The sequence below is a fragment of the Chaetodon trifascialis genome, chromosome 3 (assembly GCF_039877785.1).
Source record: "Chaetodon trifascialis isolate fChaTrf1 chromosome 3, fChaTrf1.hap1, whole genome shotgun sequence".
Classification (NCBI taxonomy): domain Eukaryota; kingdom Metazoa; phylum Chordata; class Actinopteri; order Chaetodontiformes; family Chaetodontidae; genus Chaetodon; species Chaetodon trifascialis.
Window position 1 is genome coordinate 8,223,158 of NC_092058.1, and position 20,942 is coordinate 8,244,099.

Genomic DNA, 20,942 nt, shown 5'->3' on the forward strand with positions numbered 1-20,942 from the left:
ACTCCCATACATGCACTGTGTGCTTTATGAGCTTTGTTGCATGGACGGTAAGCAAAGACTGGATAACCCCTTGACACGGGAAGAAATCTCATTTTTTGGCCTGCATGGAAAAAAGAGAGAAAACCCATATGGCTTCATTTTACTGCCAGTAATTTGGTGTTTTGGCTTTGCTTCGTGTTTTTCTCCTGCTCTCCATTCTACAGTAGATATACAGCAAAAGGGGGGGGAAGACATAAACATAAATAAGATTGCATGTGATTCATCAGGCTCTGGTTGATAATATCATAGTTTGCCATTTTCTTTGTTTTGGCAGTGACATTTCAGTGCCATCAGCGCACAACAAATTGCTCAGGAAGCATGAAGTCAGTATCAGTGGTGATTTTGTTTTTTGAGGCTCAGAGCCCAATTTTTGTGTCACAGCTGACATTTAAGACGTCTGATGGGAGTGCACAGAGCTTGGAGGTAAAGTGGAAACAGAAACAAAGAGGCTGCTTGAGATTATGTTTCTGGGAAAATAGCCTTTTTTTAAGATAAGTATTCCCATTTGAGATGTCTACCTGTCAACTGTAAATACGATTTGTCAGAGCCAACTTGTTTCGGTTACTGCTGCAGTTTGTTGACCTCAAGCTCAGGCATTGATCCAAAGCGCTGCCTCCAAAGAAAACACAACACTGCCCTCTAGAGGCCAGAGGTGAGAACAGGTGTTCAAATAAAACCGGATTAGATGTCACAAATATTAAAATTTCCGGTCAACAATTATGATGAGTAAAGTTGAAAATGAACAATTCTTTACGTTGTGATAGTTCAAAAAGTAAAAGTAACAAAAAGAATCGTTACTTACCTCACGAAAAAAGGCACCGTATCAAGCATTGTTCAGGGCGCTAAACTGAAAGCTAAGGCTAGTTAGCGACTGCACTCTGCGCATGCGCTATGCTGAGTTCAAGGTAATGTGCTCAACTCGGACAAAAGAACCCCGTTCTTCGATCGTCTTAATATGATGTGTAGCTAATGCACGTAAACGCACCTTGGGTTGAAAGATACAATTACATGGAGGCAAAGACATTCTGATCACATAAACACCTTTAAACACGTTAATATCTCACATTAAAACAGATTTGATAAAGTTATGAATGTAGAAATCAACCAATAAGAATTAATTCCACATGATTCTTGACCTAAAATACACTGACCTTTCAAAGAGTTTGATGGTTGAAAACTCCAGATAAAAATAATAGTAATGATAATGTTCTCAACAACAACAACAACAACAACAACAACAACAACAACAACAACAACAACAACAACAACAACAATACGTGTAAAAGCATGCAATTTTTATTGGGGGAAGTGACAGCAATACCCATGAATCCAGAAAATCTTCAACAAAGCAATTTTGTTCATATATGTAAACTAGTGTCAACAATGCACAGCTGACAGACTAGCTGCACTCCTGTCTGTCCACTAGATGGAGACATTGACGGGACCCATAATACTTGAGTCTGTCCAGCCTGGTGATTTCTAGGGTTTCCTCTCTGCTGCGCTCTCTGTGGAAACAGGCTGTGAAGACCACATGCATCACTTACATTTCATGAGAGTGTACCACGATGATTTCAAACAGTATTTTAAAGTCCAGTTATTCATAATTAACTGAGGAGCAAGGCATGTCTTCATGAAAGCATTATACTCAAAAAATATGTTCGGTATCACCAAACTGCTCGTTTCTTCACCTCTGATGTGTCTTAAGGATGACTCACATATGCACCATATGGAGATCCGGTTAGATTATGGCACCAGATTTACATATCAAGCACAGCAGAGGAGGGTGAGGAGAGGGCGGCTGTGGTGGGATAATGGGACTTTGACTCCATTATGCCCCGAGGATATGGTTTCAGTTTGGGTGTACTTCCACAGTGATAATTACAGCTCTAAATTCATGATGGGATTGGATGACCAAAGCGATATTAGATTAACACTGATGCAGTCCAGTGAGCTTATTCAGGGTTACATGAAAACTATTAATCATTCGGAATACAACAGGGTGCTCTATCTATCTATCTATCTATCTATCTATCTATCTATCTATCTATCTATCTATCTATCTATCTATCTATCTATCTATCTATCTATCTATCTATCTATCTATCTATCTATCTATCTAAAGAAGTAGCAATGCAACCAGTGCTATAAATGGATCCTATTATATTTTTTGCTGACTCTTGCGATGGATGTCATCTGATAAAAAGAGGAGGTAGGCAGTGATGTGATGTGTCTCATGATCCACCCGGACTGATCCTCACAGATACTCTGGCAGGCAAACAGGGGGTCGCTGTTTCCCTCCCACATCCGTGCAGCGAACAAAGGCAGCACAAACATGAGACGCTCGACTGTCAGAGCGGGTGAACCCGAGCTGACCCCCTCCGGCCCGCAGAGAAGACACAGAAGAGCCTTGGTGACGCTCCACATGCGCTCTTCACATTCACAGGAACTGGCTTATGTTAAGAGTGCCAAGCAGCAGCAGCAGCAGCAGCAGCAGCAGCAGCAGTATACTCTGCATGCATACAAGCTCAACCCATACAAATAGTTATTAAGCAAATGAATAATCTGTCCTGACATGGGGCACCAAGTGTATTTTGTATATAAACACACATACAGAAGTAAGTACGTTCCAAAGACATTGGGACGCAGTGAAAAATATCAGTAAAACAGAACGTGATCATTTGCTAATCCTTTTTTTTCCACATACTCAATTAAAAACAAGACAATATGATTTATGTTTTTCCTCATCAGCGTCATTGTTTTTTATAAATATCTGCTTATTCTGAATTTGATGCAGCAGCGTGTTTCAAACAAGTTTGGACAGGAGCAACAACAGACTGGGAAAGTTGTGGGATGCTCCAAAAACGCCCGTTTGGACACACGATTGTGTAAAGGATATTACTACATGGGCTCAGAAACACTCTGTAAAACTGCTGTTGGTGAACACAGTTCATTTGCAAATGACTACATTCTGCTTTTGTTTAGGTTTCACACCGAGTCCCAACTTCTTTGGACTCAAGATTGTTGGAAATTTTAAATACAGGATTCTACAGAGACCCTGAAGTCCTGAAAGACAATATTTTCATCTTGTCTGGTGATTACTCGTCCAAGATCCAAATTATCCAAAACAAGATCATCATTTCAATTTAACACTAATTCGTTTGCATGTCTTGAGAACTCAGTTCATTACATGTCATCCTCAGGAGTCTGCAGCCATGCTCGCAGCTCCATGAGGATGACCTTTACTGCAGTGCTGTGAGCTAAATGCTAACATCTGCATGCTAACATGCTCACACTGACAGTGCTAACATGCTGCTGTTAAGCAAGTGTAACGCTTACCATGTTCACCATATTAGTGTAGCGTATTAGCATGCTGACATCCTCTCAGTGGCAGTAAACCCAAAGACCAGCTGAGGCTGATGGGAGTTTTGCAGGTCTTAAGCTGAGGAACTGGATAAAGTGGAATTTTGCCCTGATGATGGCGCCACATGAAGCGTCAGAGGATCACTGAAGTCGTGACAGTTCATCCTGAGGGGATCATGAAGGTCTGAACAAAGTTTCATGGCAATATTTTCAATAGCTGTCGAGACATTTCAAGCAAAACTACAAAAGTCAAAACTCGCGGTGGCGGGATCACCAAAGTCATCAGGATCCATCCTCTGGGGAACATGAATGGAGGCTTTGACATTAAACAGACAACACAATTAAACAGTTCACTGATGTTTTTCTTTTTTAAAATGATTAAAACACATGCAGATTTTATCTACTGTCTGGTAAAACTCTTCTGGAGTCGTGGGGGAACTACAGGTCCTTCAGTATTTGTTAAACCCAGGCTTAGGCCGTGGCACAGCTTCTTTTAACTGTGCCAGTCGGTGACTTATCTCAGGTCACTGTGGTTTAAGTGAACACTGTACACAAGCTGCCATATTTCCACAATAAACAGTGATATCAGAGGCAGGGTGTAGGATGACATGCAGGTTTAAAAGAGAGAGGTGACTGATCACAGAGTTGATAAGCCTCTAATGTAAAAGTCATGGAGGTGTAAGAGGTCAAAGTGAAGCTAATGGGAGGATTTATAGATGGTTTCAAATGTATCGCTCAGTCCTACAAAGACCCTCAGGGCGGTTAAATTCATTAAATTTACTCCAAAGTGACACAAAAAATAGGAACCGCAAACAGATGGCAGCTTTCTCCCACCCACACAGATTGTTATATAATTCAGTCTTTACTCATATCTACCAACTCATTTTGCTTTCAAATGAGATTTATTGGACAAAATGTGATTTTTGCTCGGGGAATTTTACCTTTGAGATGACATCATTACCGCCGTGCCAAACCCCACGCAGTAACACGACATCCCGAAATGCACCTGTTCCCTTGATGTAACCGGGTGACATCCTGGGAGGCTCCCTCGCGCGCCGGTCCCCGAAGACCACCTCGGGGACTTCGGCGCGCACGCGGATGGGCGGCGCTCGGCGGCCAGCCCCGTGCAGCTTGTGCGCATGTTGGGATGTAGCGGAGCAGGTCAGCAGCATCATTACATGGTTGGTGTCCAAGTGGGAGAAGCGAGGATCTGCAAAAATAACAAAAAAACAAAAAACAAATCACAGCGTTAAGATCCAGACGAAGCGGGCGGCATCATGAGCAAAGTGCAGGGAGGGATGAAATGCGTGAAATATCTGCTTTTCGTTTTCAACTTCATCTTCTGGGTAAGTCCGCTTCAGCGGCGGTTTGCGTGGAAACGACGCTGATGCTGTTTTTCTAAAATCAGTCCAGTGTTTTGAGCCTGGTCAGTGTTTGTGTATCTTGTCAGAGGAGGCGTTGTGTGTTTATCATACTCATCTTCAATGCTTTGTTTGCATGTGGAGAAGCTGTCTCAGACATGTCCAACACACTGCAGGTTAACAGTCCGCCTATTAACATTGTTAGATATGGTTTTTAATTAACCTGCTCTCCTCTCACAGCGGAGTTAATCCCGCAGATTGCCTCCATCACCTGCTCGGTGCAAACTCCTCTGACTCTCTAAATCCTCCAACCACTCCTGCTTTCTGTTATCAGTCAGCTTCTTTTCATTGAAATCCATCACACGGCGCTTATACCTCATTACAGGTGCTCAAGTCTTGTCTATCTATTAAACGTTCCTAATTAATAATTAATGAGTAGATCAATTGAGAGCCTGTAAGCCACTAAACCCTTTAACACCCCCGTGATTTGTGCAGTGAGTGATGCACTGTGGCCACCCTGCAGCACGAACATCAGAGCTGCAGTGTGAGGCTACTTCCCAAACACACCCACTGTTCAGACCCTCTCCCGTGGTTTGGCATTGTGCTGTGACTTCCCTGCTGCAGCTCCGGGAGTGTGTAGCGTGTTTATTACAGACAGGGTTAATCTGTTTTGGCCACATAGTGCAAGGGGGTTTGTTTTGGTCTGTTATGCTACATTAGATCTGCTGGGATAAGGTTTCCCGTGGCTCCGGCTACTGCAGGTTCACTTTCGATTTTCTGTGCAGAGACTTATCATCTGGCATTATGACAGGTCTCTGCATAGATGATGGGAATGCACATTTGGTAAACATGGCGTAAGCAAAAGTTTTGGGTTGTGACATCTTAAGCAAAGCCGTGTTTACTTGTGATGTTGTGCAGCCTGTTCAAGAGTTTTTCAGATTGTTGTATTTTAATCATTTAAGAGCCCCAAAGAAGTTCAATAATCCAAGAAAGGTGTCTAAAAAAGTAGGTTTGTGTCACAGAAATGTGTTTTTTTTTCTTGCTTTCCTGCTCAGTTAATCATCACGATTTGTTCTGCAACCCACCGGGGTCCTGACTCCCAGGCTGAGAGCCGCTAGAGAACAGCATCGCTGCCAAATTCAGCTGTTTATGCTCCCGCTTCAGACTGCAGGGTTTGCATTCATGTATTTTTATTTCTCTGGTTAATAAAATGTCTGAAAATAGTGACACTGTAGAGTTTCCTGAAGCCAGAGGTGATGTCTTCAAACTGTTTCTGAAAAAGAGCGCCAAACCAAAAGAGATTGTCACGAACATCAGCACATCCTCGTCCCTGACCGGCTGGAAATCGGTCGTGTTTGGTGTCCTAGCTTGAAAAAATGAATTGATTTTATCAATGAATGGACGGAGTGTTTCGGCTCTGGGTGCTGCTACAGGCTCTTGCAGTTGTCCTGCTCATGTTTTATTGCTACATGATACAGTATATATGGATTTAAATGGCTGAATTGACTCGTCTGTGCTCTGTAAGACGATCACTTGTGTCACCCAGACAGCGGCCTCTTTGTTTAGGAGTTTCAGGACTGAAAGCAGAGCTGTTGTGGTCGGAGCCAAAAGGGGCGTACAGTACGCTGTCATTTTGGGGTGCAGAGCCAAACAAGCAGCCAATGCCAGTGTGAGTTACATCACCAAGGCACTGTGAGGCTGGCACAGCCTGTGGCTGAAATGCACCATGGGAGATGGACCACTGATGCTATGATGCTGCCGTTTAGATATTGTGATGATCGGTATGGAAACAGGAGATGCTGTTACAGTGTTCAGGCTTTCGTCTTCCAATCAGAGACGAGACAGACGACCTTTATCACAGTTCTGTTCCCAGAATTTGCTATTTTTAAAATGTAAATTCACTGTTAAAGGTTTAAAGCTTGAGATATCACATCAGATGTATAAGACAAAGACAGACAGAAGCGTGGGTTGTAATTTAGTTTTCAACCTGCTAATTATTTGTTCACAGCTAGATTTATTGTGTAAAATGTTGTAAAACTAAACTTTGTCACACAACCCTGATTCCGAAAAAGTTGGGACGCCGTGTAAAACATCAATAAAACAGAACGTGATGACTTGATAGTCCTTTTTAACTCAACTGAAAACAGTACAAAGACAGTATATCTAATGTTTTACTTCATCAGCCTCGTTGATTTTTCTGAGTTTGATGGAGCAACACCTTTCCAACTAGTCTGGACAGGAGCAGCTAAAGACTGGGAAAGATGTGGAATGCTCCAAAAACACCTGTTTGGATCATTCCACAGGTAAACAGGTTGATTGGTCACAGGTGATAGCATCATGATTGGGTGTAAAAGGGGCATCCTGGAAAGGCTCAGTCGTCCACAAGCGAGGATGGAGCGAGGTTCACCACTTTGTGAACACATGATTGTCTAAAGGAGATTAGTGCATGGACGCAGGAGCACCGTTAAAGAATTAGAATCTGGGTTGTACATAAAACTTGTGACAAGTCTAATTTTTCTTTATCATTTTATAGAAATACACAATATAGCTTTGGCAGTTTAAACCAAATGATGCCACTTTGGTGTATGATGGCAGGCCAGAAGGATTAGCATCCTCAGGGTGACACCTGGTTTCAATCGATTGGTTTATTTCTGGTCACGCTGCCCCGGGACCAATGATCTCTCAATGACAAAGCCATCAGACACACCACACCTGATACTGTGTTTTTCAGCTTAGGATAGACTTCTGCCTATGAAGACTAAAAACAAGGTTACACATGAAATTTTGTCTCATACACAGACAAAAAGTGTTCTTTTGGTTACATCCGCAGCTCGTGATCCGTCTAAAACTGCGCGTTACTCGAGAGGAGATGCATCAACTTTTCTGGGAAAAGTTTGTTCAGAATAAACAGGAGAAAGAAAGAGGCAGCAAGAGCCACTTCAGTGATGAGACAAAGACAAGAGCACCAGCCGGAGAATGTTAATCGACAGAACAGCCAAAGGAAACAAAAGCACATGATGGGCCTCAGCGTTTAACTGGGAGGTGATTTCAGGGAAGGAAGGACGTTTCACAGAGGCTGAAAGATCGTGCTGTTATTCTGTCAAAATGTGGACTTAAGACCTGAATACTGACGATATGATTGATCATCCCTCAGCTGTCGGGCCTGTTGGTGCTGGCTGTGGGACTTTGGCTCAGGTTTGACCCAGAAACAGTGGAGCTACTGACAGGCGAAGGCGCCCCTGACACCTTCTTCATAGGTACGTGCAGCCTCCACCCACACCTCACCGTACGCATCATGAAAGATAGCGAAATGAAATGCATCACTGGAGGAGAGATAAGTCACATGAGCCACAAAGCAGCTCAAATTTGCTTTAGAATTTAAATGTCATGGTGCTGATTAATTTCCTCTGAAAGCCAGAAAGGAGAGAACAAAACAAGCATCGAATGTGAGCCTGAAAGATGCTCCAAGACTCCATTTTTCTGGAGATAATACACAGGTTTGGGCTATAAAATGAATCTAATTCAGGTGAAAAATGTACCAGAGCAGTAGCAGATTTCATGCATGATGGCATCAGGTCTTGTGCTGCACTGTAATGATCATTTGACAAACCTTTGCAAGCATCTCAGGGGATTCCCTGCTGCCAGTTTAACTTTCAGGGGCCGCAGGTGTTACCGAGCAGTAATGAACGCTTCACTGGCAGATTTTCCCTAAATGCATCACGATGTTTCATCACTTCCTCTTTTACAACATCCGGTGGAAATCACTTTTCTAAGTGACTTTAACCACCATTTATATCCTCATGTGACACATGGGGCTACGCGACGAGGGGAAGTGAAAGAGGACAAATGATCACTGAGATGCACCATTAGTGGCGGCGCTCGGGCTTATGGGTTACGGGGAGAATTGCTCATGTTTTCAGATATTGATTTGATTTTCCTCTCGCTGGAACAAAACAAACTGATCGATCAGAGTTTCTCAAACAGTGACAAATGGGCCAGAGCCTCGAACTGATTAATGAACAGCCTCTAATCATTGCAGAAATACTTTATAAGTTCGCAGCTTTTGATCGATGTTGAATGTAGATTTCCTTTTCAGAGTAAATCTCTGAATAAAACACACAGCATGCGATAAAAAGGTACAGTAGGCCAGACAAACACCCTTCAGTGTGTAGTAGTGTCGCGGTACTCATACAATAGGCCCTCTCTCTCTCTGGCTCGCTCTGCGTAGGAGCAGATGATCAGAATGAAGCCTATTCTTGTTACTCCCGTTTAGACCATGACCTAAAATGGTGACTTCACTTCATCAGCTCTCCGCTGTGCTTTCATGGGGCTGGCTGCCTCTCTCAGGGCGTGGACAGCAGGTTGGGTGGGGCAGGTGACGGGAGTCTATCCTGAAGACTCCTTTAGGAGCAGTCTTAATGCTGTAGCGTGCAGTGCGTCCTTGTTTAAAGAAAAAAGCTGTTTCATGCAGCAGCTTGTGCAAATGTGCAGAATTACAAGATTGCAGCCTAAAAACACAACAACACGCAATGTAAGCTATGCCCTCACAGCCACCTGTTCATTCAAACTACTGCAGGTGACATCATTTTTCTCCAGTTTGGCTTCATTTGACATGCAAATGTCACAGAGCTCGTCCAAACCTGCCACACAAATCACCACTCACGTACCTTGCTGTGTACTTCAAGACACATTTCAGCTGCAAATGGTGTACGTTTCCCTACATCGCCAGCTACAGCAGCTCACTCATGAATGCATCAGCAATCTGATAAACCTCCCCAGTGTTGCCATTGTTAGGCGACGACAGACCGCAGCAGATTACTGAGTGCAAAGTTGTCAATTTATGTAAATAACCGAAAGGTCCCGCAGAGGATCAATCATACAGCGGGGCCCTGGCAACAACATAAATATCATCATGAGCTGCTGGTGCATCGCTTCTCACATTCACCTCCAGCCAAGGGACCAAACAGAGTGTGATACTATAACAAGGCAAAGTGGCAGCATTCCCCCCGGATGAATCACTTTCCACTCTGTCACCTTTGTTGCTCCCTGTGCCAGTGTGTAAACAGCCATCATGTGAATATAGATACAGGATCCAGACAGAGAGCAGCTTAAGAGACGGGCTGAAGATGTGTGGAAAACGTACAAGCTGCAGCGTTAACAAGCACCAGATTCGCTGAGAGGAAGCGCTGCAGAGAAACAGAGTAAAGTCAGCCATCAGGTGATGGAAAGCATCCCCGGCCAGATCGGCTCTGTGCGGACACTTTGTGTACAGTAGAAGCTGTCTTGGCCCGTTTTATTTTCCATTGCTAACTCTCTTTGCTTCAAAGCTTCCAGCGCTCTGTTCATCTCATCTTTACCTTTCCTTTTGTTCGCCGGCAGGAAAACAACAGCTTGCCATCCCCCCATGTGGATTAATTAAATTGCTGCGGTGGTTGCTGTCTGTGTCGCTGATTAGACCCTCAGCATGGACCTCGGGGACCGGGCCGGTGTATGGTTACAGTGTAGAGGGCTCGGTAGTTAGGGCTGGGAGCAGGGGAGGGGATGACATCCAGGCTCGAGGAGAGCTGGGATGGCGGGGGATGCAGTCTGATTCTGCAGTAATCAAACCCTTGAAAATTTGATTTGCCTTCTCGCTGGACAGATGGCATCTGTTTTACTGCTTTACCCTACAGGACCGCGGATGCACAGAGTGATTGGAAAGGATAACCCGGAAGCCTTGTTTCTCAATAAACTCGACAGACTCTACATCAGCTTTAACTCACATTTCAGACACGTAGACATGGGTGGGATGTCCAGAAGGACAGAGTCAGCCCTGACAGGGACGGACAGATGGCCACTGAAGATATTTTCAGCACTTTCTGGACTCTATCAGCACATTAATAACTTCACACCGACGCCAGGACGCAGTTTATACACCGATTCTAATCTGACAGATTAAACGTGCTCATGTGTCGCTCATGAAGGGCAGGCAAAGAGACAAAGAAGAACTATTTTGAGGAGGAAGCCAAACCAGAGAAAGAGCCACTGTCAGCGATTCCCTTTGTGTTTCAGACTTCTTTCATCTCGACTCAAAGCTTTAAAACTCACGAGCGGCCGGACTGCAGGAGGAGGCTGATAATCAGACTGAATTGTGGGAGGCGATTCAGAGGTTTTAGGCCACTCAGAGAGTTTCCACCTACACTTCTCCGCTGGTAGTGAAGCACAACAACAACAGCCCTTTTTATAAAGTCTGCTTCAGCAAAGAGGTGAAAGCAGCTCGGTCGTGCTGCCATCCTCAGATGAAGCTGTGAACTGCAGTCATGCGACAGAGCGTTAACACACCGTTTAGATTGGAGTCGTCTTTGACTACTTAGGCTAAAATTTCCTGCGTCGCGAGCATCACACGGTTGGAGGATTGTTGATTAATTTCAACAGAGTAACACAGTAAAGTGCTAATGCGTCCTCCTTTTCTCTCCTCAGCTGTGTACATCCTTCTCGGTGCTGGGGGGCTGATGATGATCGTTGGGTTCTTTGGTTGTTTCGGGGCTGTTCGGGAGTCTCAGTGTCTTCTTGCATCGGTGGGTTGAAGTGCATTTCAAAGATGAACTGTTTTATACTACATGTGACGCAAACAATCTGAATTTCTGATGGGAACGCCCTCTTTTTACAGGTCTGTGACTTCTAAATAATTCCCTACTGATTCCCATCAAGTCTCCTGGAAAGATCAATTGTTAATTTGGTGCTAATTACAAGGGAAATAGAGTTTAATTGGTGTACTTCCAATTAATTAATTCTAAGTAATTGCGAGGGTAAGCAAGAGTCTTTCATTCAGTGCACAGCAGGGGAAAGTAGCATTTGTCTGCAGGAAAACGTAGAATTTAACAATTATGTAGGATAAAGTTTCTAAGAATGAAAGAATAATTGATGAATTTTTATTTTGGTGTAAATGGAGCGTTTTTCTTTCAAGGACATTCATGTTTTTCCTGCTGAATAAGTGAAGTATCATCAAATTATATTGAGGACTTTCACAGGAAATAATTAGAAAACATAAAATAATCTCCGCGACTGTTTGCTTTTGTTTCCGAGGTCAATTTTGGATTTTAGTATGAGTTAATTATTATGAAACGACTGACCTGTAACATGAAGTGTCACCTTCTAATAACCCTTTCTGTGTTCGGCAGTTCTTTGCCTGCCTTCTGATCATCTTCGGAGCAGAGATTGCTGCCGGTGTGTTTGGCTTCATAAACAAGGAACAGGTACGACACCTAAGTGACAACAGAAGCGATTTCATTTGACTGTAACATCATTTAAATTTACTGTTTGTTTGTCGTCTTTTATCATTAACAGATTGTTGAGGAGGTCCAAAAGTTTTACAGCAGCTCCATCGCTGATGTGTCCAATTCAAACGGCACTGCAATCGCCTTCATTTACCACAGAACTGTGAGTGAAACACGGCTTGAGCTCGGCTGCCTCCTCGCTCACTTTGTCACGATTAATTTCCTTCTCTTTGCTTTTTACGTTCACAGCTGAACTGCTGTGGAGGCTCCACATCAGACGTGTCGAGCACACTTTGTGCAGAGGTGGCCGAGGACACCCAGGTGAACCCTGCTATAGCATGTTATGCCCACATGGTGGCAGTGTGCCGCTGTTTAAGACAAGACCTGCTTGTAAAGTGTTGCGTCAGTCACGAATCACTAATTCATTCAGAATAATTCACTGCACAGTACCTGAAATTAACAATAAAAATGCTTTTTGTTGTTTTCAGGACTGCCTCACCGCAATCACAGCCTTCTTCAACGAGAAGCTTCATATCATTGGATACGTTGGGATCGGTGTCGCAGGAGTGATGGTGAGAGTGAACAAAACCTTGAATTTAAACTTCACAGACCCAAAATAGTGATTATCCTGGGTGGTGCTGCTTCACACAGACGTCCTAACGTGTCCCAACGTGTGTCTGATTGCAGATCATAGGCATGATCTTCAGTATGGTTCTGTGTTGTGCCATCAGGAACAACAGGGAGGTTATATAGATGGTGAGTTGACCCCCCCGCCCCCCCCTGCCACCACCACCACCAGCCAGCCCACCACACCTTCACCACTCCCTTCATAATCATATGCATAAGGAGGGAGACACCAAAGTTACATTTCAATGTCATTTCTCATCGTCCATCGTCCTGGTGGGGAGGTTCACTGAATAGCACACAGAGAGAGAAAGAGTACAATACATCCCAGTCGTCCCAGTCATCCCAGTTGTCCGCGGGCCAGATTCAACACAATACGCTGGATCCCTATCTTCACACCCTCCCCCTCAAACTCCACCAGCGCTGAAAATTTATTTCTCCGCTCTCCTCCATAACACACGCTCGGCTTTTTGGCGCGGCTCTGTGACATTCCTGGGGTTTAACGGCGTTTTGTTTGGGCGCTGCTGCTCCACAGAGGCGACGGTGCTGCCCTGCAGCTCCACCGCAGCACACGAAGCCTTCTTTGACACAGGAATGTTGTGACTGAGGAGGATTCCTGTAAATACGGCCGCCTATTTTATGCACTTGCTGTTAACGTCCTTTGTGCCCTTCTTGTGTCATTTCCAGGCCTTATGCCAGTCACACTTTGTGTGCTTCAATGTTTTGAGGACTTGTCTACCTTTGCAAAGCATCACGTGCCTATTTTAGTCCCACAGACGGGCCTCCAGCTGCTGTGCTATCCTGCTGATTTGATGATGTACATAATGACTGTGCTCGCTCCCAGCCGCCACTCTCAAGTGTTTCTACTTTAAAGCACAATAGAGGAAGCGTAGACGTGACACCAGCCCAAAGGGTTCGGAAAGGTCTGATGACAAACTGCCACTCTGTGAATCTCCAAATTCATCTAAAAGGTCATGAGTAACACAGCGTCTTGAGCTCTTCTGGAGCACGTGTGAACTGTAACAGTGAGCTAGTTTTTGCATTTTGTGTGAGTTATTTTGGATGTAAATTTTGTTGGTGTGCCAATAAGATGTGAATTATAGAATAATATAGTTTATGTCATACTGTTAACCGTAATAAAAGAAAAAATACTGGGTGCTTTTATCTTCTTGTTTGACTGCTTTTCTGTTTTCCCGCCTTTGAAGTGCATGAATCGTCAGTTGGCTTCTTGTGGGGTGTCAGAGGAGGAAGACGAGCGGCCTCATCAGTGTCAGTTTTGTGGTCGGTGAGGTTCCTGAACGCGTCATAGCTGAGTGTGTGCACGCTCGACATGAAACGACAGCGTGGCGCTAAAGCGATGATGCCGTTACATGTACACCCACTGATTCCTGAAACAATGTTAGACTGCTTTGACAAAATCATCTCTGCAGGAGGCCCACTGACCGACAGACACAGATAGAAACGCTTCAGTATTACAGACTCCAGGATCAATAAGCTTAACTGCATAAAGCACAACGTTGATGTCAAACACCTTTGACCTTTTTTCACTAAACATTAAATGTTTTTATCACGGGGGCTGCAATTTTGAGGCACTACTTCAAACTTTAGTGACTGATAATAAATGATGTATCACCAAAGGTAAAGATAAGACTTTATTGATCTCCAACTTCACAAGCTACTCTGCTATAATTAAAATGAGACCCCGGCTGCAACACTGGTGTGCTGTGATGTGCACATTAATGCACCAGTGATAATGCAGTTGTGTGTCTGCATTGCACTGCACGATCACAAGAAAGCCACACTTTCACGATCTTTACGCAGCTTTAGTTTCTTTGTCTGTTCCTTTTGTGTAAACTGATAATGATAAATCAATCCAAAAACACAGATTGAAGGTGTTGCACATTTTTAATGCATGTATACAGCACATACAAAAAGCCATCACAAACACAGAATATGGTAACAGTCATCTTTCACATGTTTAGTCACAGTTTAATCCACAGTCAATCCGCTCTGTTAAGGCATAAACCTAAAACATTACTCAGTGGAATTGTAGGTGTGCATGACTTAAATGTATAAACTGAGGTTATGTGGACAAACACATACATATATATTGTGCATGAATGCATCAAGTGGTTTTTTTTGCAGATATCAGGATACAAAAAAATGCAGTTCACAGATTACTAAATAATTGTCGGGATAATATCAAGTATATAACAGGACACTGCCTATGATTTGGCGAGTATATGGTCCCCTATCAGTAGGAAGGTTCATGATCAGTCAAATCAAACATGTTCACTCACAGTTACTGCTGAAATGGATGTTGGAAAAAAAAGAAGATTCCCTTGCATTAAATTGGGCCCATGTGTCCCCCATTTGCTCCAACTTGAAGGCTTTATAACATGAAACGGCAAAAGAAAAGGAGAAACATACAATGTACGGCAAGCTGCTGCATTTCAAAATAAAAGTAGCACACACGTAGAAAATGTTAGGAAAAGTGATAGCATGGAGGAAAACACAAAAATAAGTCTGTCTCTTCGATGGAGTGAGCTCCCCTCCCTCACAGAGGGAAACAGAACAGGACTGTCTTCGGGACAAAGACAAAATAACACTGCAACTCTGAGTCCCTCAGTCCAGTAAGGCTAACAGCTTCAAGTGCAAACGTTGGCCATGGCCTACTGAATAAGTCACAAAAGTGTTCAAGTGCAACACAGCTGTCAGACCATACAGACAATGACATCCTCGGTCTTTACACCCTGAAGCCTTCTGACTCAGTCATACAAAACTTGTAAACTGGTGTTATGTAGCTGCCAGTTGTTCCACTCGGAGGGTCCTACGCCGAGTCAGCACGCTGACGCGCTCATGCCGACAGGAGGCTTACAGGCGAGTTGTCCAGGATGTATTCACCAACGCCAACAAAGTACATGACCTGTGCAATGCCGAACAGGGGCGCGATGACCAGAGCTCGACAGCCAGCACCCTTCAGGAAGGCAGAGGGTCCCTCCTTCCGCATTATTTTACTGTGGAGAAACAGAGGGGTGGGTTTATTTACACACACACACACAGACACACACCAAAAAAAAAAAGGCAGTTATGCAACGATGACTGACTCAACTGTCTTACCTCACACAATCCATAACTCCACTGTACGTCTCCTCACTGGATCCTTTGTTCATTGACTGCAGTCTAGTCTTCACCACTGGAAAAAAAAAAGGACAAAAACATATGAGGCAACATTTCAGGAACATTACAGTGTTGTTGTTAATAAACAGGGCACACAGGGGCTGACATGGCTCTGAAAACTCACCATCGCAAGGGTTAACAGCCACAGCAGCGGTGGATCCCGCCACACAGCCTGAGAGGAAAGCCCAGTAGAAGGGCGACGACTCCTCCGGGCTGGGTTTGCCCAGGCGGTTCAGGTTGGCAAACAACGGGAAGTAAACAATAGAAAAGGGAACATCCCTGAAGGAAAGAAAAAGATAATGTAGATTCAGACTGAAATCCTCATACAAAAGCAACCGGTCTAAAAAGTCAACACAGTTCCTCTTCAGGAGGGAATAAGAGTTTTACCTCATCAGTGTTGCCCCCAGACCCTTGTAGAGCCCCTGGATGCCCTGCGTGTGGAGGAGCTCCTTTGCGATCTGCGTGGCAGAAACAGCTCGTGGTGCCGAGACCACCATGCCAGAGTTGTAGGAGCGGCTGAGCATGGTGTTGGTGGCCACGAGCTTGGTGGGCGACATCATGACTGGCTTTTGCTGCTGGGCCGCTGTGAACAAAAGACAAAGAGTGTTAATACATGTATTTTTAACACTGGGGCTAAGACGCAGGGACTGTGTCTCGTAATATTCAATATCAAATCCGTCTTCTCACCAAGCCTGCCTGCATCCTGCAGCTGTATCTTGAGCATTTCCATCGGGGTGGTCACAATGACCTGGCACATGCCTGCACCGCAACCTGCCAGCATCTCTTTGAACACTGTCAGCCCCTTTCTGTGAACAGACACGGGAAATATTAGCTAACAATTGACGGGACCCTGTATTTTCTGAAGATGATGATGTCACGAGATGACACTGCTTACCCGTCCTTGGCGAGGTGATGCCTTAACAAGTCGTTAGCTGCCAGCTTGATTGCCTTCTCAGGGGTGACCAGGGTCAAATTTACAGCAGCGCCTGAGGAAAAACAAACATACAGTTAGCGCTGAAGTCACGATCTAGTTTTCATTTAGCACATGTACAAAAACATTCCCCGCCACTATCATTACAACATCTGAATGCAGTAAGTCCAGCTAATCTATACACAGATGAGACAAATGCTCGATTTAAAGTAGCTTCAGTCATGATCATGGAGGGGGATTATGGCAAGAGAAATTACATTAAAAACATGAGTTTCAGAAGATGAATGAGAAAAAAGTCAAACAGAAGACAGGCAAAGCAAAGGGGAGGGAGATGAACATCCAGAGGGAGATGCAAACATCAAGACTAGGAAGTACAGAGAGTCAGTTTACAGTAACAGGGCCCACTCTGCGTGGAGAAAAGAAAGGAAACTCTCTGTTGAAAGGTTTGAAGTTAGTAAGTAGGTTAATGCCAGCGACAGACAAAATGAAGAGATGTTAGTCAAAGAACAGACTGAATCCTTCACTATGTACTGTGTGTGCAGACTGTGGGCGAACCGAAAACACTGAGCCGTGACTCAGACTGCTGAAATAAAGCGCTGATTCATTTTCAAGATCAACCAAAGTCTGCGAGGACACACGTCATAGGCTAGAAAATGAGGTTCTACAAGTGGACAGGACAGTGAAGAGGCAGCCAAGTAGTTATTAACAAGTAGATAATAACAGAACAAATAGATGGCAAAACAAAAACGTGTGCCTATAGTTTTAAATAGAGCAATATTGTAAGAACCATTTAATGATTTGCCTCCAGCGTGGCTGCGCCTTATCGGCTAGCCTTCAATATCCCAGGGGGACCCAAGTCTGTAATATGAAAAACACAGATGCAAACAAACAGCATTCCTCACACAAGCAGAGACCCAAACTAAAGGTCTCAATTTTCCTCACAATGAACTACGTCCACAAAGATTTCACTTTTTCTACATGACATCAATGAGCTAATCATCAAAACAGGACATGTGTTCTCCAATTTACTGCATGAATAGTATTAATACACCTGAGCTTAAAGCTGCAAAAGCCAGTTTTGAGAACAGCTTTTGGTCATCTCTTCTTTTTTTAAAACTTATTCCAACTCATAACTATATTTTCAAGTAAATCAAGCAACCCATGCACTCACAGTACTCTGTATCTGAAGCCTGCTGTCATATAATCAGTGTTCAGCCTCACGATAGACAGATCTTACCCTCTCCTACATTTAATGCTCTCCTACATGTCCTAGCCTACTGCTTCTTAACATTCAGATGTGTGTAAATCTTACCTCTGTACATTCCAAAGTACCCCTCTGATCGAACTGTCTTGACAAGGCAGTCCATCCTACAAAACAACAAGGTGAGAAAAATATTAATGGCATGACCTAATTGAGGTAGTTGGCTCAAAACACACTGAAATATGTGAGAGAAGCTTAATTGCTAAAAACAAAAGAAATAGTGACTCAAAGACAGTTCTTAATCACAGTGACAGCTGGGGTGTCTGCTGTAACAAACAGACACTCATAGAGTAAATGGAGCAGTAAACTTCCACCCTTTAAAAGCATTTGCACCACCTCACTGGAGAGCAATGACACAGATGAACAGTCATGATGGTCTATCAAGTCAGGAATGTTCCCGATTCTACACACCCACCTCGATGCCCTGCATGTGTCACCGTGAGATTACCAAGAATCTCCTGGATTATACACGAATAAAAGCCAAGAGATTTGTCAGAGTGCTGTCATGTATGTCGTGCAAGACAACAGTAACTATAAATACTTACATGCTCTTGTAGACCTGCTGACCCGGTCTCTGATTCTGCAACCTGGTCTTTGCCAAGTCAATGGGGAAGACGCAAGTGACCCCAACGATGCCAGCAATACCTCCATTAATGAGTTTAGCTGGGAGGCTGAAAAGGGATGACAAAAAACAATGTCAATACTTTAACGTGGAAATTATTTTTTAACTGTAAAATTGTGAAAACTGAGATTAAGGTAGGCCTATTACAAAAGGTTGAAATGAAACTTTTGGCAACGGCTTCTGAGTTGAGGGTTTCCTGTATTTCTGTCTAATAGCACTGTAGACTCAGTATCTAAATAACTGTTTTAATCATCTCTCAAACAATTAATCATTGTGTGAACACTGATGTCCACCTGAATTTCCCAATGTAATGTGTTTAAAATGCGTTGCTTCTTCCAACCAACAGTTAAAAGACAATAAGTTTAATTCAACAGAAAAACAGGAAAGTGGAACGATGTAAACAATTAATCAAATTGACAAAATAGCTGCATAACTCTATCAATGGACTGATTGTACTATAAAGCGGAAAAGGAGAACAAATGAGACTTACCTGATCTGTTGCTGAGACATGATGACCTTTTAAATAAGTGAAGAAACAAGTGCCGTGAAGTGAAGAAGTGTAAAACGTAGTGATGTAGCTCCAAGTGTTCTTCAGTCAGATGAATGAACGCAGTTCTAGACAGAGAAAACGGAACGGAAGTTACTGTGAGTACAAGGGCAGGTTTCTGAGTACTCCTACAGCGTGTGTACACAGAGATTATCTTGGCCGCAGCAGAGGCTTTGCCTTATCTACACACGGCGCACGATCACGTGACCATGAGCTTGCCGCTGAGCACTGTGAGCAGTACGACCCGTGGGCGTGTTCAAGATCACAAACCGGAACACCATACATGGGCAAGACCGCCTTTCATACATTCTTGATAACGTTACTGTTCTAGAGGTTTCTGCTGAAGTTCCCAGTAATATTGAGATGCAGGAAGCGGCGTGAACTTCGTTGAAAACAAAATTTTCTGCGACAGCAAATCAATGAGAAAACGCATTCGTTCTCTCTTTAGGTGACAAAGGGACGCTTACAAAGGGAAGCATTTCAAGTAAAGGTTCCGCGTTTATATGTTAAGTTCTACTATCTCATATCTTACATGGCAGACAATTTTAACTGAACAGTTAGCAATAAACGAGCAAACCACATTTCTACACAGCTGCGTTAAGAGCGGCTGCTCTCAGTTTCATACAGGTCAAGCTAGCAGGCGGCATTAGCTAAGACACCCATTCAGAACAATACCGTCCTAAAAGCGAACAACCTGCATATTAATGTGCTTAAAAAGCATAAGAAACGACTTGAATATGAAATAAAACCTCTTACTTACCAAACGCTTGTCTTGTGGTAATTTTTTAAGTTGATCTCGTGTGTTAATATCTGCTTCTGCCTCTTTCGCCGGCCGCTTGTGTTAATATAGCGATGAGTAGACTGACTGGAAATTTCCATTGAGTCTAATCTGGGGCGGGACAGACTCGCCCAGGAGGTTGAATGACAACCAATCATCGATTAGCCGGCTTACAAACTCTGAGTTGATTGGTTACATTGAGCTTCCCCTCGCTTTATTGGATGACAGACTGATCAATCATGGTTAGGAGTGAAAGTTAAAAGAACCATTGTTTCACTGAAGTTCTTTCAATTATTGTAGTTAAAAGTGAAAGGATATTGATTGATTAACTGATTTTTAAGATTTCTATTGATTCTTAAGATTACACATTTTTGGGGGAGATTTTTTGAGAAGAGGGCAGGGAACAGTTTCCCATCAAGATCTTCAAGTTAAGATGATCTTGGTCTCATTGTAAGTCTATAGGCCAAGATCCTAATAGCATTAAGATCACTCTGGTAAGCTTGTTGGCCACACCAGTAGGATGACATCATTCTAATATAAAAGCAAAAGTAACTAAACATATTACTAATTACACTATTGTACTAATGTAAAATCTCAAGGTGTGCTTCACATTAGGACTTGCAATATTCATCAATATCAAAATCAGCTTTATTGGCCCAGTTTGTGTGCATTTTTTTTCATTGCTCTCAATGTAAGTTACTCATAGACATAACAGCCAAGGGCAAGGACAAAGTAGCTGAACAAATAAAGGTAAAAATGAGACAGTATGACTATGTCAACATGTATGTATGTGAAAGCTACAAAGATATGTAAGAAAAATGAATATTTAAGAAAAAATATATATATCACTATCCTGACGGTTATACCGAATGTGTGGGCAGAATGATTCAACAGAAGTTCACTCAGCGTCAAGGTCAAAGTGGAAAATGGACAGGTCCTACATGGGGGGCAGGTTGGCACCAATGATTTTCTCTGCATTCCTG

The 20,942-nt window shown here is 43.4% G+C and overlaps 2 protein-coding genes across 5 annotated transcripts; one reads left to right on the forward strand and one right to left on the reverse strand.

Moving 5' to 3' along the window:
• Positions 1-4,267: 4,267 nt before the first annotated feature.
• On the forward strand, positions 4,268-13,804 carry tspan2a (tetraspanin 2a). Its single transcript, XM_070958402.1, has 8 exons — positions 4,268-4,745; positions 7,915-8,017; positions 11,220-11,317; positions 11,921-11,995; positions 12,087-12,179; positions 12,266-12,337; positions 12,505-12,588; positions 12,704-13,804. Exons 1-8 carry the CDS (start codon positions 4,677-4,679, stop codon positions 12,767-12,769), a joined length of 660 nt encoding a protein of 219 aa, XP_070814503.1. The 5' UTR covers positions 4,268-4,676; the 3' UTR covers positions 12,770-13,804.
• A 722-nt stretch (positions 13,805-14,526) lies between these two features.
• Positions 14,527-20,048, reverse strand: slc25a55a (solute carrier family 25 member 55a). Of its 4 annotated transcripts, XM_070958401.1 has the most exons (11): positions 19,942-20,048; positions 19,125-19,249; positions 18,558-18,683; positions 18,064-18,119; positions 17,539-17,609; positions 16,716-16,806; positions 16,508-16,626; positions 16,208-16,403; positions 15,945-16,099; positions 15,761-15,836; positions 14,527-15,657 (listed from the first exon to the last, which is right to left on the reverse strand). In XM_070958401.1, exons 7-11 carry the CDS (start codon positions 16,599-16,601, stop codon positions 15,498-15,500), a joined length of 681 nt encoding a protein of 226 aa, XP_070814502.1. In that variant the 5' UTR covers positions 16,602-16,626; positions 16,716-16,806; positions 17,539-17,609; positions 18,064-18,119; positions 18,558-18,683; positions 19,125-19,249; positions 19,942-20,048; the 3' UTR covers positions 14,527-15,497. The 4 variants fall into 4 exon arrangements, with proteins under 4 accessions (XP_070814502.1, XP_070814501.1, XP_070814500.1 ...); XM_070958400.1 differs by having other exon boundaries at positions 17,539-18,119; positions 19,942-20,044; XM_070958399.1 differs by lacking the exon at positions 17,539-17,609 and having other exon boundaries at positions 19,942-20,043.
• Between the last annotated feature and the right edge of the window lie 894 nt (positions 20,049-20,942).

Coding starts and splice junctions, on each gene's coding strand:
- tspan2a (XM_070958402.1), top strand. CDS start 4,677: ATGAGCAAAGTGCAGGGAGGGATGAAATGCGTGAAATATCTGCTTTTC. Junction 8,018..11,219: donor CCCTGACACCTTCTTCATAG/GTACGTGCAGCC, acceptor TTCTCTCCTCAG/CTGTGTACATCCTTCTCGGT. Junction 11,318..11,920: donor CTCAGTGTCTTCTTGCATCG/GTGGGTTGAAGT, acceptor TGTGTTCGGCAG/TTCTTTGCCTGCCTTCTGAT.
- slc25a55a (XM_070958399.1), bottom strand. CDS start 19,144: ATGTCTCAGCAACAGATCAG. Junction 18,684..19,124: donor ATGTCTCAGCAACAGATCAG/GTAAGTCTCATT, acceptor ATCCCTTTTCAG/CCTCCCAGCTAAACTCATTA. Junction 15,658..15,760: donor GGAGTTATGGATTGTGTGAG/GTAAGACAGTTG, acceptor GTTTCTCCACAG/TAAAATAATGCGGAAGGAGG.